The sequence below is a fragment of the Triplophysa dalaica genome, chromosome 19 (genome assembly GCF_015846415.1).
Source record: "Triplophysa dalaica isolate WHDGS20190420 chromosome 19, ASM1584641v1, whole genome shotgun sequence".
Lineage (NCBI taxonomy): Eukaryota > Metazoa > Chordata > Actinopteri > Cypriniformes > Nemacheilidae > Triplophysa > Triplophysa dalaica.
Window position 1 is genome coordinate 4,225,541 of NC_079560.1, and position 16,946 is coordinate 4,242,486.

Here is a 16,946-nt window from a genome sequence, read left to right on the forward strand (position 1 = left end):
GTAAACACTGGCTGGAGGTCAAGATATTCTGAATCATTGGAAAAGGTCTAATTTTGGAAAACATTTGATAAGCACTTTATCAATATACTATATATACTCACAAACACACACAGTTTACTGTTTTTCCACTGTTTATCTCTTTTGTTAAACAATTTCATGTAAAACTTTTTCAACTTTTGTGAAAATAGAAATAAAAGATGTTTCAACTAATTACTTATAAAATAGAATGAAGCTGATCCCATTGTGAGATAAAGTTTCCTGTGTGTGGAGTTTATGCAGACAGAAAATGTTAAATGTTACATCCATTATGGAAAGTTTTGTTATGTGTTATTATTTAGATAATGTTTATACTTTAAAAAGCCATTTTAGCTGAAAACTGCAGTGATACACACTTAAAGCATAACATCACCTGACCGTGAGAAATATTCACTGAAGAACAACTGTGTTGACTGTTTTGTACACTGACTGAAAAGCTTTTTAAGGTTGGTCAAACTTTTTGAATACGCTTCTTTACAATAAAACTGGTTGTCTAGTACCTGTGGGGACAGTTTATGACAAATTCTGAGTTATATTAAGTAAAGTGTAATATTAAAGCAAAGTTTAACTTCATGACCTAAAAATTATAGGCATTACAAAAACACCTCACACATTTCAGGGTAACTGTAAAGTTTAAACATTTTTTTTCTGAGACAACAAATGACAATAAAGTATTCTCTCTAATTGGAAATATAGGAAAAACAATGTTTTGTTTTTGGCAACAGCACCCAAACTGTCCATGAGAGTCTAACAGCGCCACACACATGTTGACCAGTTCCATCTACTGGAACTGTTTACTTTTACTTAAGATAGCTCTTTGGCACAACGTGAAGGAGAGATATGACTTCTGGGGGTCTTTATAAAAGCAGACAGGTCACTTTAATCCCACACCTGTGTCCACCATATGATGAGGAGGATGTTGGGAATTGTGGTCCTTGCTGCGCTCTGCCTGAGCAAAGCATACGCTGGTGTAAGTGATATCATTTTATTTTTAAGTTGTATTATCTTATTTGAAGAATAATTTATAAACATATGAAAAAATAATTTGAGGAAAAATGTAACTTTCTATGAGAACATGTTTACCCTTCACTTACATTTGGAGGATAAGTTAAGATGTTTTTGTTTCGTGTTTTAATTTTTTGCCTGCATTCATGATTTCATTCACGTAATATGCTGTGAAATGTAAACAAAAACACATGAAACATAATAACTGTGAAATGTATTTATAAACGTTAAAATAATGTCAAATATACATATAATAACTAGCCTACAAAAAATAAAATGAATTCCCTTTGCACAAAAAATACTGAGGCATTTCCATTTTCTACTCTGGATTTCTATTTGATGTTCCCGATGCATTTTTAAACATTCTGTGTGTTTGTTTATCGTCAGTAAACAAATTGAATTCTGCTCGTAGTCCTTTTAAACATTGAATGTCACAATATTATAAATGTTTTGCAGTTGGGCGTTGTGCTCACAGAGGGAGGGATGGTAGAAGGGAGTACCCAAAATACTGGACTCTTCCGCTATGTGGATGTCTTCAAAGGAATCCCTTTCGCCGCACCACCAGGCAGATTTCAGAAGCCAGTTCGTCACCCAGGCTGGGACGGTGTGTATATGTCATGTTTCAACATCATATCTACATTTTTAGCTTCACTCGAGGCTATATTGTTTTACAGTGGAGTCATGGCTTTACTGTTCCTTTACAGGGGTTCTGAAGGTCAATGACTACAACAAGCGCTGCATGCAAGTGAATCTTCTCCAAAACGGCGTTGTGGGCTCTGAAGATTGTCTTTACCTGAACATCTGGGTTCCTCAAGGCAGAACTGGTAACTCAAACAAAAAGAGAGGGGATTCAGCTGTATCACGTTTTAGAAATAAGATGAAAAGGGTTGTGTTTTTCCCCTTTGGCAGTGTCTACTGGTTTGCCCGTTATGGTTTGGATCTACGGTGGTGGATTTCTGAAGGGTGCTTCTGAGGGTGCAAATTTCCTGAATAACTACCTGTATGATGGAAAGGAGATTGCAGACAGAGGAAATGTCATTGTTGTGACATTGAGCTACCGTCTCGGAACCCTGGGATTCCTCAGCAGTGGAGATTCTGAACTACCTGGTAATAATCCAAAAAACCTCTTCGATAAGAAAAACAATCACAGATCTCTTCTATATCTCAGACATCAATGCGATTAAATGGAGAGCAAATGGAAACTTTTGCTCAAGTCTCCTCCGTCTCAGAGGTTTCTCCTGAGAAAAGACCCAGAAATCTCACTAATGTCTCCATTAGAGTTTCATAAAAGATCTCAACAATGTCACAGACTGAGCACAGATTTGTCACGTCTCCAGTCGAAAGCGAATAATTTTGAAGATTTTAAAATAAACTTGAATTTCTCATTATTTTACTTATACAATCTACAATATTAATGCGTCTTACGGTTTTATTATTTGTTTATTTTTTCTTTCATTTTTGGGTGAACTGTCCCTTTAAATACAACTGAGAACTCCTTCAAATCGAAATAAACTTAGCTATGAAGAGCAACCTGAGAATTTTGCTCTATATTTAATGATTTAGATAGAATATAAATATAAATATAAAATATATTTTAAAACAAAAAAATAATTGACTGTATGAAATGATGCACTGGTTGTTAGGAAACTACGGCCTGTGGGATCAGCAAGCTGGTATCGGTTGGGTACACAGGAACATCAAGGCATTTGGTGGTGATCCAAACAACATAACTATCTTCGGCGAGTCAGCAGGAGGGACCAGCGTAAATTTTCAGGTGCTTCACTCACACATTTTTCCTCTACAAAATATATATTATTTATTATTAACTTTATTATTATTTTCTGTGTGGGGGTTAGATTCTCAGTCCCCACAACAAAGGCTTGATCCGCAGAGCTATCTCACAGAGCGGGGTCGCTCTCTGCCCCTGGGCCGTGAACAGAAATCCACGTGCGTATGCTGTGGAGGTGAGCTTGATTTTCATCTATTCAAATACTAGTTTATTCATGTACTGTAGTTATGTTTGCGTGCATTTGTGAGAAAACACAGTAAAGTATGACACCTGACATGAGTCCCATCCGTGGTTTTGTACTTTCATTCCAGCTTTTTACTTGGTAAAGTCGACTGATTTCACTCGTAGAATGACATTTTGCCCATTAGTATCATTGTCAGTTAGTATATAATTCATAAATATGTTTCATTCCCAGTCCACAATTTTATATGTTCTTTTAAATGAACTTTTCCTCGTTTATTAGTTGTTTGAAGTAGACAAAAGTACAATTGACGATACACAATTATTTATCTACATTATTTATTGAAAATTGATAAGATATTCAAAATGCTGTACAGGGTCTTTCATTTTTTCCTTATTGAAAAGTTTAATTGAGAAGAGATAATAATAGACAAAGTTCATTTTTTGCATCTTTAGATTGCCAATAAGGTGGGATGTCCTACTGATGGAAATATGGTGTCCTGCCTGAAAAGGACGGATCCCAATGCTCTAACTGTGGCTGGAGATGTGGTCCTGCAATCATCTGCCTCTAGTAAAACATTCTCACACAGATGCGTTTAAATTAAGGCTACTGTTCCTTTAAGTGATTTTGGACTTTGTAGAATTTGCTGAAAAATCAAATTTTCTCATGATTGACTCACCCTAATGCCATCTCAGGTGTATTTAACTTTCTTTCTTCAGTTGAACAAAAACAAATTATTTTATATTGATGTTTTTTTTATATTTTCCACAAGCACATTGTTTTTAAATGTCATTTTTTGTTTTCCAAGCTATATTAGACACAGGACACGCAAGAACTAACACATTTTTAGAGTACTGCCATAGTTGAATTAAGCGCTCATATTTGACATGAGTGGCATAAGTGAGTCAATTACGAGAGAATATTCATATCTATAGCATATTTAAAGAGTACATAACATGAGATTGTGAGTAATTCTCGCTGTGTTTAAATGTAAGTAGTCTCCCAAGTTGTAAATCCGAAGGTGAATTAATAGCAAAATTATTGGTTTGGAAAAAAGGCTCTGAATCATGCAAACGAGTCGTCGCTACTCCGATTCGAGAACCGCCGTGGATTTACCTCGCAGTAGACCAATCACAGCAGACTAGACCATCTGACCAATCACATTAGACAATAAGGGGATTAGACAAATGAATCGCCGAACTAATCATTTGAGAGTCAGTCAAGTAGTAAGTTAATAATTGACTATTTTTATGAAATAATAGTGTTTTTACACCTTCTATGTACATGTTGTTGGATACTCCATAAACCAAAGTAGGACCTTACAAATCCCTAGTTATGTACTCTTTAATTCTTTACTTGTTACTACGTTAGGTCACCTGACACATCTGACATGTTTCCAGATCCTGTTGTACATAATCTGAAACTGTCTCCTGTCATCGATGGTGACTTCCTGCCTGCTGAACCTGATCAACTTTTCCACAACGCCGCTGAGATCGACTACATTGCCGGAGTCAATGACATGGATGGCCACCTCTTTGCCACTGTTGACATCCCGTCTATCAACAATATACTGGTGTCCACCCCCATGTACGTGTTCATGCAATCATTTTGAGATTTGCTTTTCTTGAAGTTTGCATGAAATCGAAACTGAAGTTTTGTGGCTTTTAGTCCATGTTTGTTAACTGTGAGTCTACAGTCTCACAAAGTCAGACAAAAACAATCAGACTTAATTTACATTTACAAGATATAAGGGCCCTGTGAAAATGTCCCACCTTAACTTCCTGTTTAAATGGAAATAGACACTTTAGTGGGTTTTTAATAACACAACTTCCTGTTTGGAAATACACAAGAAAAGACAAATGTATCAGGTCTTTTGAGATCCGCAGTTGATCTAAACAACAAAATATTGTCAAGAAACGTATTTGTTCTTTACAGAGGCGATGTCAAGAAGCTTGCAGATGCCCTGACCAGAGACAAGGGCACAGCAGCTGGTGCTGCAGCGTACGCGGAGTACACCAGCGCCTGGGGTAATAGCCCCAGCGATAGTGACATCAAGAAAACCGTAGTGGCTTTGGAGACGGATTACATCTTCCTTGTGCCGACCCAAGCTGCCCTGTACCTGCACGCTGAAAAAGCCACGTGAGTGGAGCCCACCTGCTTTTACCTTTTAATGTTAAATATGATTTAACAAAAAATGAAGGTCATTAAGAGATCATAGAGGTGTTTCATGAAAGCTGCAATACGTACCTTTTGGTTAAAAATAAACAAAATCAGTACACAAAAGATGTACCATACTCCTAACCACAGTCAGCACATTTCAATTGGTTCTTTTGTTTGTCTTGTTCTCCTCAGCACTGGTCGGACCTACTCATATCTGTTCAGCGAGCCCTCTCGCAATCCCCTATTCCCCACCTGGATGGGTGCCGATCACGCTGAGGACCTGCAGTTTGTATTCGGTAAACCCTTCTCCACTCCTCTGGGTTACTTTCCTCGCCACCGCGATATCTCCGGATACATGATTGCCTACTGGACCAACTTTGCCAGAACTGGGTAATGCTTCTTGTTAATGTAAAGGAATAGAAATTCTGTCATCATTTATTCAAACCTCACGTAGTTAACAAACCTGTATATGACTCTTTATGGAACACTTTTGTGACCATAGCATGGACGTCAAGTTGGTTGTTATTTGACAACCAATGCTCTTCAAAATATATTTTGTGTAGAAAGGTAAACAGAGAAGGGTTATGATACTGAAGCTGTTTTAAATCTTTTTCCCTCACAGCGACCCTAACAGAGGCGAATTAAGTGTGCCTGTGACCTGGCCCGAGTTCACCGATACCGGCCATAAATTCCTTGAGCTCAACTATAATACCGACGCTAACAGTGTGAAGCAAAGGTTGAGGATGCGCTATGTTTATTACTGGACCTCTGTGTACGGCAGCTTACCCTCCGTCAAGAGCTGAGCTGCCAGTCTGACCATGTATTCATGTAACCCTGTGTTAATTAGTCCTGATTAGATATGAATAACGGCTGATACTCAATTAAACTGTGCCATGATTTATGCAATAAACAAAACATTACATCATTCCAGATCAGACTCGAATTGTTTTTATTGAAATATACAATAGGTGCGGTAACACTTTACAGTATGGTGCTATTTAACAGATGTTTATTTATTAATGAGCATAAACAAAAAATGAACTTTTACAGTATTTTTCAAATCTTAGCTCATGTTAATTTTAGCATGCACATATACATTTTTACATGTTTTATTAGTTAATGCACAATGACCTCAGTCCTAATACACGGCTGCCTTTTCAGCGGCAGTGTATACGTATATTTACCACTAGGATGCGCAAAATAGCAGGTGCATTGGAAATAGAAATAAAATATTTTACGTCAACAATAAATATCTGTTTTCCCTTAAGACAAATTGACTTGAATTAGATTTTCTATCTTTCTATTTGCACAAATTTTCTCCAGAACTTTTATAGCCTACTTCTAATTGCATGCACCGCATTTGTTACCAAAAATATTGTATAATTTATAATAAATCAAATATAACCTTAAAATATTGAATTCGTCCCCACCTAAAATCACAGGCAGTTTAAATAAGCATGCACTTTGCCCAGGAGGCAAAAGTGCACACCGATGCACAACTTTTAGCACGCAATCTCACCTGACGTGTGGGCGCGGCATCTCAGATGTCAATCAATCGCCGCATCCCGTATCCACGGGGTTGTTGAACGCCACGGACTCGCTATGACCCTTGGAGAAAAAAATCATAAACATGCGCAACGCTTTGTTTGGTGTATGAACGACACTGATGTGTGCATAGAAACCAAAGAGGGCAGGAGGAATTATCAAGAGTATTATTGTCATGTGGGTGCGTGTGTGTCACTGTGACAGGAGACCGAATCGGTGCATCTGTACGTTTCTTCGTCATGGATAATTCACGGGCATCCTTGATGTTCAAGGGGGTCGCGGTGGTCGCGATCGGCATCGCCGCCGCTTTCGTGATGAACGTTCAAGATCCATCACGCTCGCTTTTCGGAGGAGGATACCCAGAACTCTGGCGGAGGACCGGACTGGTCGGTGCCCCTGCGCGGGCCGCAGCCTGCATCTTTGCGGGAGTGTTTCTTTTGGCTGTCGGTTGGTTGTACAGACTGTTATTCGCTCCTCTGGAGCTTCTCCGTGGCGTGGATGAAGTGGGTTACATCGCGGAGGACGGGCGCTCTCGTGCGCAAGCGGCAAACGAGGTGCGGCGGAGACGCAAGACTGGAGAATTACCCCCCGTTTATCCCAATGGATGGTACCGGGTTTTTGACTCTCACATGCTGGAGAGAGGAGACGTAAAGAGCGTGACTATACTGGGTATGTTACGACGCAAAGTCAAACGTGAAATGTCGCACTGTTTACCCCTGCTGAAAAAAATCAATCAATACATCACAGAAAGAAATTATAATGGATCTAATCGTTACGGTGGGAATTGCATTAGCTGGTTTTAATGGAGCCTATTATGGTCCCATAACATAATACGCATAAAAAACACCGCGTTTTTAATGGTTTAAAAGGATAGGATTCTCGCTGCGTCAAGTGTCCAATTGGATTTTATGAACTCTTCATGTATCAAACAACACAAAAAGAAACATCACGATATTTCAATTGTTGGTATGCACACGTGAATCGCACTGATGTTTTGCATTAAAAGTTATGCTATTTAAAAACGGGACGCAAATGGGGCAAGGACGTCCTTCTGAGGCATGTGCACAGTCCATCCATTATAAACCAGCACATGCAGAACCCTCCAACACCTCAAATACACAAGAACGTGTAGCCCATAACAGCTACAAATTAATTATTAACAGAAGGTGTTTCTGTGTGTCTCCCTGCACACATTCTGCCATGTGCCTTGCGCAGACGCAGGTCTGGGACTGAAATAGCTCTGCGCTGCGCTGACAGTTTTGTAACCAGATGGGTTTTCAGGTCACCTCAAAATCAAAAGCAAAGTTGGTGGTTTCCATCTCGATTTGCTATCCATAACGCAAAATATTATCACTTAATAATATTATTGTAGCACATGTGTCTTTAAAATTAGTTATTGGGATGGTTAAAAACCTCTGTTGCGCAAAAGGATATCTGTGGAAAAATACAAGAACTCATACAAGAAAAAAATGTTTCTTCTAGGACTCTAAGGGAATTCAAAATGGTTATTAAACATCATCACTGTGAATAGCACTTTTAGCACCTTTATTTTTCAAAGTGTAATGCATGCATGTTTTCACACAGAGAGTGAGAAGAAAACACTTTTAAACTATTTATTACACCATTGTCTAATTTCTCACACTGAATAACAGTACAGGAACAAAGCAGTACTATACTGTAGTCTTGAACCTTTAATCTTAATGTTGAAAAACCTTGGAATTTTACAGTTAATTTTGGAAAAACACTTTTTTTTGCAATGTACAAATGAACTGGGCCGATGACCTTTGCAATCTACCAGAATGACAGTATGTATAAACATCTATATGCAAGTGATATCAATACCATCGTGTGCTTCTAGTGGACAAAATCAAACTCAGATTTCGCTTAACCTATGCCAAAAACCAACTTCTGAGAGATGCTGAGCATTCTGGGTAATAAAAGTGAAACAAGCAATTGATTGAATTCAGACAAGTTTGCTGAGGAAGTCTATAACCGTGATAAGGCTCTTGTGTAATGTGTATGTGCAGCTCTGACATTGCACGTACACAGGAGCTTAACCGAAGACTTTGTCTTTTGTTACTAGCCAAGTAATGCCTTTGTTATGTTTTAATGTCTGTTGCCTAGCTGAGTTACTTTCAGATGCCTTATCATGTTGCAAAGACCATTGGTCTTCACTGTCAAATCTTCAAACAAAGCCTTTGTGGTTTTGTCAACGGGATACATTGAGACTTGTGTGATTTTGCTGCCTAGAGACTATTAATGCTTGTGATGAACTTTAATGCCCTTTTTCTGTGGGCAAATATTATCTCCAAAACATGAGGGAAGGTAAAAATAAACTTAATTCACAAGTCCTTATTTCTTCATTCAAAATATGGTGTATACAGTACATATACACACTTTTTTATACAGACAGTTTAATCTGACACAAAGGCCTTTCTAGTTAATACTGCAGAGGGTAATTTCAATACTTGCAAACATTCAAACGTCAGATGTCGTAAAGTCTAACGGCAGGGATCTCAGACAATAAAGTCATTGATTGTTCTCACTCCTGCCATCTGGACAGAATCTCAAAGCTACAGACCAAAAGCGGTTGTCTACCTTGAGCAGCGAGACAGCTAAATAGACTTTCCATTAATGTTCACAAAGAGCATTTCATTGCTAGCAGTTACTGCTACACACTGTATTGATGTGCATTTCATAAAACCCTGAAGTTAAGTGAGCTGTTGGCTTGATATCTGACAGAAATCAGATACGATAACTGATATGTTTGCATTGTGCACAGACACTTTTCTACATCGAAATAAAATAGCCTTGGCCTTTGCAAAATATATTTTTAATTCGGCATTGATATGCATGTTTTAAGCATAATTTAATGTTTATAATTTTTTTATTTATTTCAAAGCTGTTTCTTTTATGTGTGTGAGATTTTGTCATCTGAGACGGTGCATTGCAGGCAAATAAAACTACTCAGATCAGCATAGATGAGAGGGAGGTTTTCAGTATTAAAGATGCCGACCTGGAGAGAGGTCTGTGTTGGACTGTTGGTACGCCTTTATCTGGTTATATAAAAGCTGTAACCTTGCCAAAAAGCAACAATCATTAACTGATACACTTAAGTAGCCTATTTGTTTTTACTTAATTATTAACTTCTGCATTTGGCTTTGACTAAATGATGAAAGGTGTGACTCTCATTATATTCTGGTCAGAATCTCACACAGGAGAAGAGGATTTTTGGTTCCGTCTCTTCTGCGTATTGATTGAATATTCCGTTATATGATAGGTTGAGTCCAGCAACTGCATCTGTGTTGTACTTCATTATTTATTTATACTTATATTTTTGTCATACCCCCGTGACCCCAACTGTAATAAGTGGTATAGATGGATAATAGATGCTTTGTTAAAAACTAATTTTAGGTCTAAGCTAGAGAAGTTATTTTAATATTAGATCTTTTTATATTTTTCCAATTATTTATTTATTTTGTAATTGTTATTATTATTATCAACCCTTTATTCTCTCAGCTGCCTCTTGGCTTGCATTAAAGTTGACTTGATATAGAGTTGACTGGATGTAAGGCGGTGATGAAGCGCAACATCTTAGCATTTGATATGAATATTAGATCTAACAGCAAAATACAATACACTATTGAAGAATTAAAAACATTACCTATGGGTACGCAACACAGCAAAGAAAACATAACATGACAGCTCCCCAAAACCCACACTGAAGACGCTCCATGGTTCTTCTTTAAAAAAGAAACAATACTGCCACCTCTAGGTGATTCTGTGTTATGGCACCTGCAACACAAATTAAATTTACGCATTTACATGCACATTTTTTTCAGTAGGTGTGTTCTTCGGGAATTTAACAAACAAGCTTTACAATGCAAATGCAGTGTTTTCACCACAAAAATAAAACCAAATGTTATTTGTTTTCTTATTTGTATTTTAGGCCAGCAGGTGGCAGTGTTCCGTGGACAAGAAGGCAAGGCTTATGTGGTGGATGCTTACTGCCCCCATTTAGGTGCCAACCTGGCTGTAGGCGGGAGAGTGGTAGGGGGTTGCATAGAATGCCCCTTTCACGGCTGGCAGTTTCGAGGACAAGATGGGAAATGTGTCAAGATCCCGTATGCAGATAAAGGTGAGACATTAAAGTATATTGTTTTCTCATAATGTATACTGTTTAATCCAACTGATCAGATCATTCAATAATTCACTTAGATAACAATGTAAAACTGTTAAGTGTGTACTTTCTAAGTGTGCATATATGGCTCTCTAGTGCCCGAGTTTGCGAAGGTGCGATGCTGGCCCAGCTGTGAGATCAACGGACAGGTTCTGGTCTGGTTTCACTGTGATGGGATAGAGCCCAGCTGGAGAGTGCCAGAACAGAGTGAGATCACACGTGGAGAATGGGTTTATCGCGGTCGCACCGAACATTTCATTAATGCACATATTGAGGTGAGGCTTATTTATTTTAGTTTTTAATATTCAAAATGACAACTAGATAATTGTATTATTGCCTTTACCGGACAGATCTAGAGTCTAGGGCCGGAATGTGCCCCTAGAGGGTACATAATAGCCCCCAAACACTGTGAACATTTCGTACATAAATGTATTGGAATTTTCTGTATCTTTGGCTTAGAAATATATAACATCTCGAGCCACGGACCACCCAGTGATTCTCCACTTCATTGTTTTTTTCCCAGGAGATTCCAGAGAACGCTGCGGATATTGCACACCTGGCTCATCTGCACACCCCGGGCATCGTCAGTGGCGTTGATCTCCGCTACACCAACAGCAAGACCTGGGAGTTTATACGACACGATTGGAAGGTTAGAATTAGCACACACATTCCACATATAGTATTTGTTTTTGTCACAGAGAACCATAATTGTGATGTGGCAGAAACAAAATTGTCAAATGTACTGTGAATGTATGTAGTATGTATGCAATTTGAAGGGGTAGTTCAACCAAAAATAAATGTTCCGACATCATTTATTCATTCTCATATTGTTTAAAATCCGTTTATAACTGTCTCTTCCGAGGATCACAATAGAAGATATTGTCTGGCGGTTTTGTGTCCATACAATTGAAGTCAATGGGGTTCAGTGTTGTTTGGTTAGCAACGTTCTTCAAAATATCTTATTTTGTGTTCTGCACAAAGTCATACAGGTTTGGAATGACATACGGATAGTAAATGATGAAAGATTTTAAGTTTGGCCCGAAACTCTTTGCAATCCCAATAATCAATGAATCAATCATAAAAAAATTTTTTATTTTGGACTATAAAAAAACACAGAGTCATAAATTCAAGACAGAAAAGTACTAAACCTAATCAACAAACAAAATAAAATAAAGATATATTTTTTTAATTAAATGTAAAAAAATTCCAAAGGGTATGAAATTAAAATGATTAGAATACAATAGTGTACCCTAAAGGCAAGCGGTTTACATAAAGGACATATGGAATTTCCATGATATGCCCCTATGAATATTAATAATCATTATTTTTTATGTAAAGGTGGAGTGGAAACCAGAACCAGAGCCAGACCTGCACTGCTCCCAGATGTTGGTGAAACACGCTCTCACTGTGTTTGGACGCCACTGGCCTCTTCTTGATTTGGACGTCCTGGCAAGACAGGTAATGACAGGACTATCAGCCAGAGGGAGCCCATGAGCTGTGAAATGTCTTGAGACATTCTGTAATTATCAGATTGAAAATAAAGTCATGACCGATCTTGTATTTTGAAGCGGTGCTGTGATCTTTGTGTTGTGAGGGTTGTTTGCCGTATTAAAATAAGCGAGTCGAGTGCATTTACAACACGCTTTTATGTAAATGAAATATCCCTTGTGAGTGCGTTGCTGTAATTTATCACCGTGGGATGTGTCAGATTTAAAAATGAGATGCTTCTGTTGCACTCGAATCACTCATTATGGGTAAGATCGCTCTGATTCTATGCTGCACGAGATATAGAATTATTTTATAATCTCATTAGTGATTATTGTCCTGACAACAGAAAAGGGTTTTATTTGTTGTATTTGTGTAGCAGTCTAAGCTTCAGTGCCATCATTTTTCTTCAAGACTCACAGCTTTTTGTGTGTTTATCTGAAAGGAACTGTCTCGTCACCATAGTGACGGCGAATAAACCTGATGGCATGTGTGAGAATGGGCAAAATTCAAGGCTGTGCGCGAGTGAATCTTCACTTGATGTAAAATGTGTTTGATTCTGTGAGGGTGGTATGAGTGCACAAACTGTGCTTTAGATGTGAGATCTGTCAGAAGACAGACATGCAATAGGAATAAAGGAAGATCTATTTTTCCTTTGATCCACTTGATTTGATCTCACGCAAAATTACAAGTGTGAAATTATACAGTATATAAAACAGGACCCGACTTTAAGATTATAAAAAAATCTATGTTATGTTACTCATGTGCATTAGTGTAAATTTGATTTGCATCTGTAGGTGGGTCCTGGTGTTGTCTTCCTGCTTTTTGAACACAATTTCTTGGGGCGAGGTGTGATCATGCACTGCGTGACCCCTGTTGAGCCTTTACTGCAGTGTGTATCGCACACCATCTTCTACCAGAGCAGCATCCCTCCCCTGGTACCCAAGTTCATTCTTCGGGCTGAATGTATCCAGGTAACACAGACAAAGATCACACCGTGTGTCTGATGCAGAACAAAAAGTCAATTTATCCTTCTGACTGCAATATAGCTTTATATCGCATGAAAAGAATATGCAAAGATTTCAAGGTGATATACTGTACAGTGATTAGTTTGTTCTCCTAATTTGTGATACATTCTGTATTGAAGACGATGTGCACTTGCTATTTATTCTTCATTAACAGGAGACTGCCATTACATCCAGATTCTACAGTTTCTTATGCTACAGTACCGAGAGAAATTAAATAAGGAGACCTAATGTTTATAAAAGACTTCTTGATGATAAACTGCTCTGGAAAAAATTAAGACACCACCAAAAATGTGCCTTTTACCAAATTTTCTACATGTATTGTGTCAATTACATCCAAGTGCCTAATTCTAACTTTGCATAAGTAAACCCAATGGCAATGTGAAATTCAAATGTAAAGATGTATTATTATTTTTATTTAATATATTTTTCTTCAACTTTTATAAAATACATATAAAAACAGTAGTATTGTTTTGTTTAAAACTGAATATGAAATTGTTTCCTTTACCTTATACAAGGAAAAAAAACCTTGCATGTCTAGTTTTCATTTTCTGCTAATAAAAATGTGGAATTTGGGATATGTTGCTAGTAGTTCACAGAATGAACCTATAAATGACAATACCTATAAATACCTAATATTTTTCATAGCAACCAAGCCAGCTATTTGTATGGCGTATTCACATATAATGACTAATGTTTATGATTTCCCGCCCAATTTTGTTGATATTTTCTATTATTTAATTGTATCATAATAGTATTTTCTAAATATCTTTATTAGCATTTGCCTGTAAATACATATCAGTCATCATATTTAGTTAAAGTGCATGAAAATATATAAGCGTGTAAATATATAAGCTGTCAAAAACAGTAACTTGTTGTTTCATTGTGACAGTTCGAACGAGATGTGATGATCTGGAACAACAAGACTTACATCTCCAAACCCATGCTCGTGAAAGAAGATTCAGCCATACAGAAACACAGACGCTGGTTCAGTCAGTTCTACAGCGAGAACAGCCCCCGACTGCGCTACCAACACGACACCCTGGACTTCTGACCGCAAACAACGCTTTGACCAATATGAGCTTCAATGAGGCAGATACAAATATTTTTTTAACAAAAAATATAAATGGCTAATATTATGAGTTGATATTGAAAATATCTTATGCAATATTAAAATCATTATGCAAGACTGCAAATTATGCAAACATTTTTCGCGAGCAATTCTTTGTAATAAAACATTGTTTCACCAAACAATGTGCAACGAAAACAATAAAGCAAATGCAAAAATAAAAGTGCAAATTGAATTGGGAAATTCAAGTTTTTTTGTTTTTATTAAGCAATATAAGCTATATACATATAGTTTGCTTTTTAGGTCAAAATGAGTACCATTTACATTGTTTTCTTTTCCACTGCAAAGACCTTTCATCCTTGTCGAAGTGCCTCAGACAATCAGGAGTCAGTAAAGAATAGCTGTAGGTTTCTCTCTACTGAGCTGCTAAATTTCTTGATTGGAGAATCACACAGTCTGACTTAACTGCTATAATTGGGATTCAGCTGTCTGAAGAGTCCTCTGAGCTTCAGCAAGCAATGAATCAAAGCCCTGTGCCCCTACCAAAGCACCAGGTCATGCAAGGCTGTGCACACGGATGCAAAGAGAAAAACACAGAGCTCTCAGATGCAGATTGTATAACATAGAAAGTGTGTTACTCTGCCCTCGTTTTGATTTCACCATTTTATTTTCATTTTCTAACAATCGGATATTTCACATGGTGGACATTAAAATGAGTGAAAAATGTGTTATGAATACAAATGTTTACGTTTACAGTTGTATTATTCGCTGAGTGTTTCATGGCTTGACAGCCTTCTCAAATGTCACCATAATTAGTTGTCCATTCACCCATTGATACTGATGCCTGTCATTATCCAATAAACTGCACTGTGGAAATAAGGATCCCCAAAATAGCTGCCAAGTAGGTTGCGCAATAGCCAGACATGTTGCCATCAATTAATGTCAATGATAGTTATCCGGATATAGAGTAGGGATACTGTCGCAGAGCCATCCAATCGAGTTCCCTCAAATGCCAGTCTAAGTGGCATTAAAGAGCGTACCGACCGTGCTGACAGCATGTGTCTTTTATGACACGAACCATATGCTGAGGTCATGCACTAGTTAATGTATCCTGTCATAAAGCGAGATGTAGCTCACACCATGTTGGGCGACTGCCAGAAACATATGCTAGTATGCAGATGTTTCGCTCTCATTAATTAAGTCCTCTTAAGCTCCTCTCCTGTCGAGTCTGAAGTGTCTTGTGTGCTTTGCGTCTCTGTGTTCAGACAGCATGCATGGCTGTACAGACTGTTCCTCTGACGTGTGTCTTTGCAATGACTGCTGCAAAACACAGAGAGGAACATTATGACAGACACTGTGACAGTCCCTAGGCTCTCGATACAAGATCTGTGAAAATCACTTTTTTTTTACAATAATTAGGGGTTTGTATGAAACATAAACCACCCCCGCAGCCCGGTATGACATTTTTATGCATAATTTGTTTAGGCATGAAGGATACCCTTTAATTGTGGTTTTATTTTTCTAAGAAAAAATTATAAATCAGGTTTATTGTGTTATTGCTATGACGAGATCTGGGTTATGCATTAGTGTTACTAAATGTAAATGATTAAAAATGCATATTGCATTGCAAATTGCAAAAGTCTCTGACATTAAAACTGATGATTTGGTTTCTGTTTATAAAGGAAAGTGTTTGTATAGCACTTAGGCTGCACATCTTTATTTGTTTGTTAGTTTTTTAATTGTATTAGTTACATATGCCATACTCATGCATTTAAAAATAAACTGTGCAAAAAATGTTGTAAATGTCATCTTTATAGGTTACTTCGTTCTGGCTACACGCAATTACTTTTTAATACTTTTCTCAACTTTTAACATTTTTAAGCAACCAGCAGTTGAGACAACGCCCTTCGTTGTTGTTCTAGCACATCTCAGGTGCTTGGAAAGACATAAGAGGCTATTTAACTTCAGGAGGCGTGTGTGATGTTTTTTTAATTTTACTAAATTTGGATTTGGGACAACTCCTTTTTTTAGCTCTCCTCCTGTGATGTTCGTATAGGCTTTGAGAGCATCCTCTGACCTTGAGACTGCTGAGTTGGCACTAAAGCAACAGAGAGACCAGTCGGAGGTAATTCACCTAACATCTGCGACTATATCATCTTAACCTATAAGAATTAATGTCCAAATAGTGACAGATGGTCCTGGAAATAATTGTAAGAATGAATTGAAAGAAGTTGTTTCCAGCTAGCCTACCTCAAAGTAACCTTGATAATAAAGTAAAAACAGAAAAGTTGGATGCAGACGTTGAACAAACATCTAGTTGCTATCACTGCACTGCTTTGTAACAATTTCAGCAACAACTTCACATAATAAAATCACAACTTAAAAAATTTGACAGATTACATTGTTTAAAATTGAGAGTGTTCAATAAAATAAAGACACAAACTTTGGTGAAAATATCAGTCGCCAGATTT

General features: G+C 37.6%; 2 protein-coding genes across 2 annotated transcripts; both read left to right on the plus strand.

The window, feature by feature from the left end:
• Positions 1–937: 937 nt before the first annotated feature.
• On the plus strand, positions 938–6,101 carry LOC130407874 (bile salt-activated lipase-like). The gene is made up of 11 exons (XM_056731193.1): positions 938–1,006; positions 1,498–1,645; positions 1,746–1,865; positions 1,951–2,148; positions 2,685–2,815; positions 2,898–3,005; positions 3,467–3,581; positions 4,412–4,598; positions 4,947–5,150; positions 5,364–5,561; positions 5,794–6,101. The coding sequence occupies exons 1-11, from the start codon at positions 941–943 to the stop codon at positions 5,972–5,974; spliced, it is 1,656 nt and encodes a 551-aa protein (XP_056587171.1). The 5' UTR covers positions 938–940; the 3' UTR covers positions 5,975–6,101.
• Positions 6,102–6,600: 499 nt separating this feature from the next.
• On the plus strand, positions 6,601–16,257 carry zgc:92275 (cholesterol 7-desaturase nvd). The gene is made up of 7 exons (XM_056730310.1): positions 6,601–7,385; positions 10,666–10,854; positions 10,993–11,171; positions 11,420–11,545; positions 12,235–12,354; positions 13,179–13,355; positions 14,299–16,257. The coding sequence occupies exons 1-7, from the start codon at positions 6,956–6,958 to the stop codon at positions 14,458–14,460; spliced, it is 1,383 nt and encodes a 460-aa protein (XP_056586288.1). The 5' UTR covers positions 6,601–6,955; the 3' UTR covers positions 14,461–16,257.
• Positions 16,258–16,946: the final 689 nt, after the last annotated feature.